The sequence below is a fragment of the Lipotes vexillifer genome, unplaced genomic scaffold (genome assembly GCF_000442215.2).
Source record: "Lipotes vexillifer unplaced genomic scaffold, Lipotes_vexillifer_v1.1 scaffold291, whole genome shotgun sequence".
Taxonomy (NCBI): Eukaryota; Metazoa; Chordata; class Mammalia; order Artiodactyla; family Lipotidae; genus Lipotes; species Lipotes vexillifer.
Genome location: NW_006794559.1, coordinates 1,224,155 through 1,233,234, shown reverse-complemented (window position 1 = coordinate 1,233,234; position 9,080 = coordinate 1,224,155). Strand labels below are relative to the sequence as shown.

General features: G+C 40.0%; 1 protein-coding gene across 1 annotated transcript in view; it reads left to right on the top strand.

Annotated features, from left to right (window-relative positions):
* The window catches only part of DOCK9 (dedicator of cytokinesis 9), a 176,829-nt gene that overhangs the window by 39,643 nt on the left and 128,106 nt on the right, over positions 1–9,080 (top strand). The window contains exons 3-5 of the mRNA XM_007467228.1: positions 2,169–2,258; positions 5,721–5,803; positions 7,495–7,564. Coding sequence (XP_007467290.1) covers positions 2,169–2,258; positions 5,721–5,803; positions 7,495–7,564 — 243 coding nt within the window. The remainder of the gene's footprint in view (positions 1–2,168; positions 2,259–5,720; positions 5,804–7,494; positions 7,565–9,080) is intronic.

Here is a 9,080-nt window from a genome sequence, read left to right as displayed (position 1 = left end):
CTTTCCCTAGTTAAAACCATTGACTAGGCTGCAGGTTGGTGTGGTTTTAGAGATGTTTAACTCAAGCTAATTAGAGTTTTAGGCAGTTTTTTCTTTGGCGTATAATTTTTTAATTCTAGGACTTAATGGGTTTGCTTTTTATGTGTATGCAAAAAGCTAATCTCATCTATTATGACTTGATTTTGTTATTTTAACTTTCTAAGGGTAGGCTTATCTTCACATTTCTCTTCCTTTTTGTGCTAAACACAACTTGTGCTCATCCTGTACAGTGTAGCGTAAGCATCTTTGCCTCAGTGCACATCTTCATCTTCTTGATGTCCTCCCTGTCGGGTTTAGACTCCCCTCTTAGACTCTTTCCTCTCGTACCAGCCTGTGCTTCTTTCTTACACCCTTCTGGTATTGGTGGGTGGTAATAAACACATGGATGATTGGTTTAATTATGCCCAGTGCTCTCTTATCTGTTAAAAGTCGTCTATCTTTAATGAGTAAAGTTGCTTTCTTTTTAAATTGAATACGTAATGCACTTTGATCCACAATAATAAAAAGGTTTCATTTCCTATTATTTTTCTTACCTTAAAGGGGTGTTTGGAAAAGTGTCACATAATTAAAGTTTCTTGAGTTGGTAATTCCACTAGGAAAATTCTGTAAGAAATTTTATTTCTTCCTAATGTTCTGATGGGGAATGAGCTGGAAGTGACCCTAATAGTCCTATTTCTTGACCTGAGCCATTTCATGAACATTTTTAAAGTATGATAATTAGTTTCAAAAAATCGTGATAGACCCAAATAAATCAAGATAAGGATGCAGTAAGTGGGGGTATAGAATGTGTCCTTCTTTGAAGTGCACATAATTTCTTAATTTCCCTTTACTGGTATACCTGATTCTTAACAGTTTTGACAATCGATGTTTTACTTTGAAGCTTTCTGAATAGATTATGCCTCCAGTGCCTACTGTCATTCATTTCTATGGCATTTCATGGAACCAGGTGTGTAAGAAGGGTCACCATTTGTGACTTTCACAAAGAAGCCAAGAGCCAGGGTGTTGAAAGCCCTCGTGGAGGAGGCTGAATGAATTAATAATTCACCTGTGAAGGACTTTGGTAGAGAACAGAGTTCCTTCCTTCTCTTCCCGTAGAATAAGGAAGCCTTATTGTAAAAGTAGGATTTAAGATTGCTTTCAAAGATGGTCACAGTGCAAGCAAAGAGTAAAGACAGGTGAAGCAGACACAACAAGGAGACAAAATGGGCAGGAAATAAGATGATTAAAAAATGTATGCTCTGGAGTTCTTCCCCTGTGCTGGCAGAGGAGGGGCCACAGATCTGACCCAAAGTTTCCTCCAATCTTAGGAAGAAGAAAAACAGATGGGACAGATGCTGAGAGATCCCAGCTTAGTAATTAGCCTCAGGAACCAAGCTGGTTTCTTGTGTGCTGTTTTTATAACTATGATCTGTTAATAGTATCCAAGGATTACAGTCCATGGGAGAAAAAATCTAGAACATTCCTTCCTGAAGCCCAAGGCCTAGTTAACTCGAATTGACATTACAGTCCCTACACTACAGTGTTAATTAGGGTAGATGTGTTGCTGCCTAAAGTCGTGAGAGATTTTATTATTTAGAATAAATAAGCCTCATGAAACAGGAGCAGTTCTCAGTTACAGGAGGGAAGGTAGTGTTCACAGTCACAGATTCAGTCAGCAGATATTAAGGACCTGCTACGGGTCCCACTGCGGATGTGGCAATGAATAAGAACCGTTGTAAAAGGCAGTTAAGAGATGGATGTATAACAATGTGAATGTACTTAATGCCCCTGAACTGTACACTTAAAAATGGTTCAAATGGTGAATGTTATGTCTGTTTTACCACAGTTTTAAAACTGCCGCAATCCAGGCAAGTAAAAGGCAACTTCGTGGGACTAGATCAAGCACGTGGGGTGGGGGAGTGTTAGGGTCTCTGAAAGGGGCCTCTTTCCTGCCTGGAGGGGTCCTTGGGCCCGTGATCCAGAAGGACTTGGGAGCCACTGCCCCCACCTTTTGAAGTTTAAGGAGCCAGCTGGAGTCTGGGGTCCACGGGGTGCGACTGCAGAGGAAGGGGAAGGGCCCCACTGCCCTGGGAGGCTGGCGCCTTAACGTCTTCACTTAACCGAGTCGTGTCCTGGTGCTTCCTTCACAGACGGCCATCCTGAGACGACAGGGGCGGTACGTGTGCTCCACCATCCCTGCCAACGCACAGCAGGAAGCTCAGAGCTTATTTGTTACAGAGGTAATGTATTTCTTCTATACCTCCTCCCCTTTTAAAAATTTCAGTGATATTTTCAAGAAAGTGTCAAAGAGGTAATTACATTTTTATGATGGAAGTTAGAATAGAAAAATAATAAGTTTTCAGAGTCTGAAACTTGGACAGAAATGTCAACAGGGGTCAATTTGATGACAAAACATGAATTCTACAAAACTTATCTCATAGCCTTAGAATAGGAGTAACTTGTGAATGTACTCACTGGACATCTAGCAGACTTTGATATTGTCTTTAATGGAGACTCAGCACATGCATTTATGTATTCATTGACTTCATTTATATGTTTATACTTGTAATTTATTATCAAGATTAGTTCAGTATTCAGGAAGTACCAGGTAACAATGAGCAGAGCCTAACTATCCCTGATCAGTATATGATTATTATTACTTTTGTTTGAACATACAGAAGACGACTCTTTCGTTAAGGAGGAAAGAAAAATTATTGCTTTGAGATTGCTTGCTTTTTCTGTCTTGAGGTGTTTGTTTCTTCCTCCAGGTGCCTTTAGATAGGATGAACGAGTTAGGTGTTTTAATTTTGTTTCTTGAAGTGCTCCTTCATTAAAAAAAATAGTGTATTTTTATCCCCATTTTTCTAGTTGATATTTAGGAGCTAAATATGCCCATCAATAAATTTGCCCACTACAAGGAAGCTATGCTGTTCTAAGCGAAGGCCCATTACAATAACAACATTTAGTTTCACTGAGATTTTTGAAAACTTGAATGTGTAGTTAAAATTTTTGAAGTGTGTTCTCTTATCATTCTGAAAAGGTAACTTCTTGTCTTACCTCCTTTGCCACTCTATTCGTAACATTAATGCAAGACAGACGCAGCCAAATATGTTTACAGAGTCTCAAATGTTTATTTTAAAGCAGGACATTAGGTGAACCGTCCTGCAGCCTGTTTTTGTAAAGAAAGGTACACCGCGGCACAGCTGCACCCATTTGCTCGCTCACATACGCCTGTGACTATTTCACACCACAGCTCAGACACCAATGGCTGCAGTGGACACAGCGTGTCCCTCAAAGCTGAAAATACTTGCTATCTGGCCTTTTGCAGAAAAAAATTTGTTGATCCTTGTTTTAAAGCATATAGTAAAATTGTTAATTACTAATTCAGTTCTCCCAGTCTCTTAAAAAAAAAATTATGTTTGAGGGACAACTCTCCATTAAGTTCTCTCATCGCTGCAGGTTGGGCAATAGCGACTTCACCCTGTGGGGCAGGAGCCAGCATAGCTACACCCTCTTGGGCCTCTTCCACCAGGGTGGAGTGCAACAGCACTTCCGCCCCGTACTCTTGTCCACAGGAGGATGACCTAATGGCTTTAAACAAAACAAAACAAAACTTCAAAAACCTTCCAGTATAACTTCAAAATATTATTGAATTTCACAAGTTTGAAAGGTCAGTCATGAAATCAGCCCAGTCAGATCCCTGTCTCTTTAGAGATGCAGTTCTCTGCATACTGATTTCTGATTGAACCCCTTGTCTCCTAGACTTTCTACACCTCCAGAGGGGTGCGGGTTGCTTGCCTCGTTCTGTGCACCTGCCTTGGAATTTAGCCTGCGCCTGCCTTGTGGGTGGTCAACAATGGCTTATTAAATGAGTGACGCCAGTTACTTAACCTGGTTAACTGTGTGTTTTTTGTTTTTAGTTAACTGTGTTTTTTGCAGTTCCTTATAATTTAAAATATTTAAACACTGTAATTATCTTTCTTACCCATTTTCCCTAAGATATTAAAAATCTGGCTACTCAGGTGTTCTGTTCATAAATGCACCGATTATGTACAAGTGTATACTTATTTATTTATTTTTAATTGGACAGGTACATTTTATACTTCGGAATAGGTTTAATATCCTACAAGAGACTTTGGTGGTATGAAAGTTGAAGTGGAAGGGCTTGGTGAAAAACCAGAACAAAGATAATAGGAGCATGTCCACAAGACTGTGTCATACATAGTCTGACCTGACTTAGCTGTGCTAATGGACCCAGGGATAGGATGGGAAAACCCAAACCTACAGACGATTCTGAAGTCATACTGGTTTTGGAATGTGATTTTGAGTGTGGATGTCTGATGTTCCAAATGTGAACATGCTTTGAAATTAAAAAAAAAAGCATTTATAAGAATAAAGTGGTATTTAAAAACATTTGTAACTACATAGCAAAGAAATTGAAAAGTTGTTCAGCTCCCACATCTGACTTTGTTTTTAACCCTTCTCTGCTCTTCATTCCACCTCAGAATATGATAATATAAAAAACTTACTCTACCTTCCGTTCACAACCTTGCCAATAGGGTGCTTAGTGTAGAGCCTGGCCGGAGAGGCGTTAGCTGTAGTTACTTTCATGACCTTGGGGTTTTGCTTCAGAAAGCCTTGGGGCATGAAGTAGGAAATAGATAAAAAGGTTCACAGTATCAACAACAAAGTGAAGTAAACAGAATAGAGACTTTGTTCATGATGTTACAGCCAGAGTCAAGCCAACTTGGTACGACTAATACATTTAACTACCTATGTTTTCACTTTATTCATTCATTTTTTTTGCCACACTGACATCTATATATGTGTAGTCTAGAGCTGTCCATACGAAAAAGCAAGTTCGCTGATGGAAAATAAATCAAATGCTTCACCTGTTGATTTTGACTCATTCATATTTGAAGATCTGGCGGAGGAGACTTTATAATCTTAAGACTCTACACACTACTCAGTGGATCCTCCTGGGCAGATGAATGAAAGACACCGTGCTGGTTGGTCGAGCTTGTCAGATAGCGAGGTAGTTTAATGCAGTCCGCGTAGGTTGGTGTCACTGTGGAATCGGGGCAATGGACTGCTCCATACTTTGTACATCTGTACACATGCATGCACACATGTACACGTGAAGAGGTCATGGTGCCACTGTGAAGTGGAACCTAAATCTTTCTTCCTAGTTACCTCACACTGTCCCTTATAAAGAAAATGAAAATCTGAGGGCAAATGTATGTAATATTGACTAATGAGCAAGTTTTAATATTAGTAAATACTGTGAAAGTATCTTTCGGTTCACACTTTCCATTTACTTTCGTGTTCTTCTAGAAGCCCACTTGACTTCTTAGGAGCCAAGTGGTTTTAAGTCAGAAACAGCACATTGTTATGTAAATGCAGCGGGAGGAGGTGAGGTTTGTCTCCTTGTAACATCTGCTCTCGGATCATGAATAACGGTGACTTAAGTGACCCCTCTCCCAAGTGTAACGTTTTCAGTGGTTCTTAAGCTTCATAGGAACCTCTAATGGTGGCATTTCAGGCATGAGAGGGTTGAGGGGAAAGAATTTTTTTGATATTGGTGTGGGTGTGCATTCATAAACTTTCCCAAATGTTCTCCAAAAGTCATCACGTCTTTTTTCTTTTTCTCTTATGCTTTTTTTTGTTTTATGCTCTCCGCCCCCACCCCCACCCCCAAATAGTGCATCAAAACCTATAACTCTGACTGGCATCTTGTGAGCTACAAATATGAAGATTACTCAGGAGAGTTTCGACACCTTCCAAAGTGAGTAAATGATCAGACCACACAAGATGGGGTTATACACACAGGGAAAGTTCTTTGTACTTGAAATGCCTAGGGAGATGTATAACTTCACATGCAGTCAGAGTGGTTAGAGAAAATATTTCTGGATGGTTTGTGTCTATATGGGTTAGCTATTGTTTACAGGGTATTTGTTAATAGTACTCAAACCTAGTACTCTGGGAATTGGTAGATGGTAAGAAACACATGGATGGTTTCATTATGTTCAGCGATTCTGCTCAGGGTACCACTGATGAAACAAAAACAGGTGAGATTTTTTTCAGTGAGAAACAGAAAACAAAATGTTAAGTGTATTGAAATATGCTGAGGTGTGTTTTATCTTAAAAAGAATATTTTGAAAAGACATGAAAAGCATTTTATATTGAACAAATTTTATATTAAAAAAATGTACATCAAAGAACAAGCGTTTTCCCAAATTTCTTTACCTCCTTTAAAGTATTAACTCATTCTAAAATATACCAAAAGCAAGTGTGTTTAGATTGATGAGCAGTAGTTAAAGTAAACCAGGTATAGATAGGTCTTGCCTTGAGAGGGTATCTTTTATAAAATGGTACATCCTGAAATAACACAGTTGGCAGATTTTAGTTTATTATGAAAATTGAAAGCAAATAATGATGGATTGTGTTTCAAAAGTAACCGTTGCCAATAAAAATTTTAATTAAGACCCTATTAATAAATTTTTCTTAGGGTTTGTTGCATCTGTGGGTTTGAACAGTTTATACTATTCTCAGTGGACCTAGGTGTTTGTTTTTTCTGTTTGTGTGGTTCAGCCACTCCTTAAGAGTGTCCAGCCAACTTCCCAATTGCCTCTTTTTAAACCTCGGCTGAGAACACTCCCTTCCAGCATTGTCCAGATGGGTATGCTCCTTACTTCTGTATGTACCCAGTACTTATTTGGGGACTTAATTCTTCCTGTTTGGTCGGTAAAGCTATCTTCACTGATAGGTTTGTTCATGCTCTTCTCATGACTGAAGGAGAACCGGCCGGGGATACAGTGTATTTTATACGATATACTTCTACTGCTGGTGGATTTTACCTCTTGGCGTTAATAAGAATTTCAGTTGTGTGATGAGAAGGAGGCGAAGGTTGTAACAGTGATTAAGAACATAGACTCTGTAGTCGGCCTGCATCATCTACTTACTCTGCCCTCTGTAAGCCTTAGTGTCCTCATCTATTAAGTGGTCTTAGCACCAGCCCCCACCATCTAAAGGACTAAAGGAGGTAGCACATGTGAAGTGCAGCACAGTGCCTAGCACATAATAACTGTTTAATGACTGATATCGTTATTGTCCTATTTTTGTTGTTAACACCATCATCATTAAGACTGTGGTTTCCAGTCACTTCAAATGGAGTGACCTCATTTAAACTTCGTATTAAAAGTTATTCTACCATGTGTTTATGTATTAATACACTTTCCCATTTTTAATCTGCGTAACTCCCAACAAGCCATGCCGTCTTGTCTGCCTAGCTTTTGGGAGCTCTCTAACTCTTGGATCACCCATTTTGAAAAGCAACTTCATCTATTGTTTTTATTCTTTAGCCAAGTGGGCCAGCTTTGGATTTATTAAATGCTGGTTCCTTTGATGGGGGAAGAAATGCAGCATCTCTTCATAGATTAGGTAATTATAAAACAAGATTCTTTCTTCTTTTTAAAGCAAAGTGGCCAAGTTGGATAAACTTCCAGTTCATGTCTATGAAGTTGATGAGGAGGTGGACAAAGATGAGGTAGGATGCTTGCTGGCGGATCTAAGGATTGATTTAGTTCACAGATTTAGAAGATTCATTGGAAAATTACCAGCGTTTAGCCAAAACAGGAATTGGAATGTTCCTTGAAACAGGGGAGGAATTTTTTAAAAATGTATTGTTTGATTGATTGAAATAAGGTCTCTGTTTCAACTTGACTGCTTAGCATTGCCTGTTCCTCTGGTCCATGTTTATTTGTTCTGAGATCATTTTCAAAGTCCTGGACAAGATTTGGCTACATTGCTAAAAGATCAAGATTACTTAGATCCTAAGTTGAGGTTGTTTTTCAGCAGGCTATTTGAAACAAACTGGCAGCCAGTAGATTTTAAATGACTGTTTCTTCAGTGAGGGCTTTGAGTAAAGAAGATAGTACCCAGAAACTCTGAATTTAACAAGCCCACTCCCCCTACTATTAGAGGAACAGTTATGGCCAGAGAAGTGTATAAAGAGAGCCGGGCATTAAGGTGACTGTGTCCACTGAGCAAGAAGAACCTAATAAAAAGTTAGTGCTGCCCATCTCCACATTACTTACTCTTCCCTACTCAGTATTAGATGCCTAATTGTGAGTGTTAACAATGTCCATGGTAGCAAATTATTTTAGAAACCACTTGAAAAGTATTCTGGGAAGAGTGAGTGGTCATTCAGAATGAAAAATAAGAAATTAAAAACTTGGTGCTGATTAATAGTAAGAGGAGGACCGACTGAAATAATGCACATAAGAGCGCACACCAAACTGTAAAATCCTAGACAGATAAGTTACTCCTATTATCACTAATAATAACAACAGTAAAACCACCAATATTAAAATTGAGGTGGGCTTCCCTGGTGGCGCAGAGGTTGAGAGTCCGCCTGCCGATGCAGGGGACACGGGTTCGTGCCCCGGTCCGGGAAGATCCCACATGCCACGGAGCGGCTGGGCCCATGAGCCATGGCCGCTGAGCCTGCGCGTCCGGAGCCTGTGCTCCGCGACGGGAGAGGCCACAGCAGTGAGAGGCCCGTGTACCACACACACACACACACAATTGAGGTGGTCTCAGACAAAGCATAAGACAGGTCTTTCTGCAGTTGTCTACCTGATTACAAAAATAAACATCATAATTAGACTAGTCCTCAGGAGGTGTGAGCTGGGTGACCTGACAGTGTAGTCCTCTCTTCCTAAGGCTCCTGCTCAAGTGTGTATTGGACACAGTCTTAGGGGGCAGAGTCACAAGGCAGAGATCTTAGAGAGTAAGGAAGGGGCGGGGGTCAGGATGTGTGGTGGAAGGTTTGCCACATTGTGTATTTGTGTGTGTGTATATTTCATCTGTCTGTCTGCATATTATATGTGCAAATATAAGCCTGACTTATTTATAGCAGCAGCTGGCAGCCCCATGCCCTTAAACCCAGATCTCAGTGTTCGGGTTCAAAACTTGAGGAAACATGTTTCTTTACTTTTCTAGCTGTTGCCCTTCACTTTTCTCTCTCCTCCTTTCCTCTCTCCCTGTTGTGGGCTTGCCTC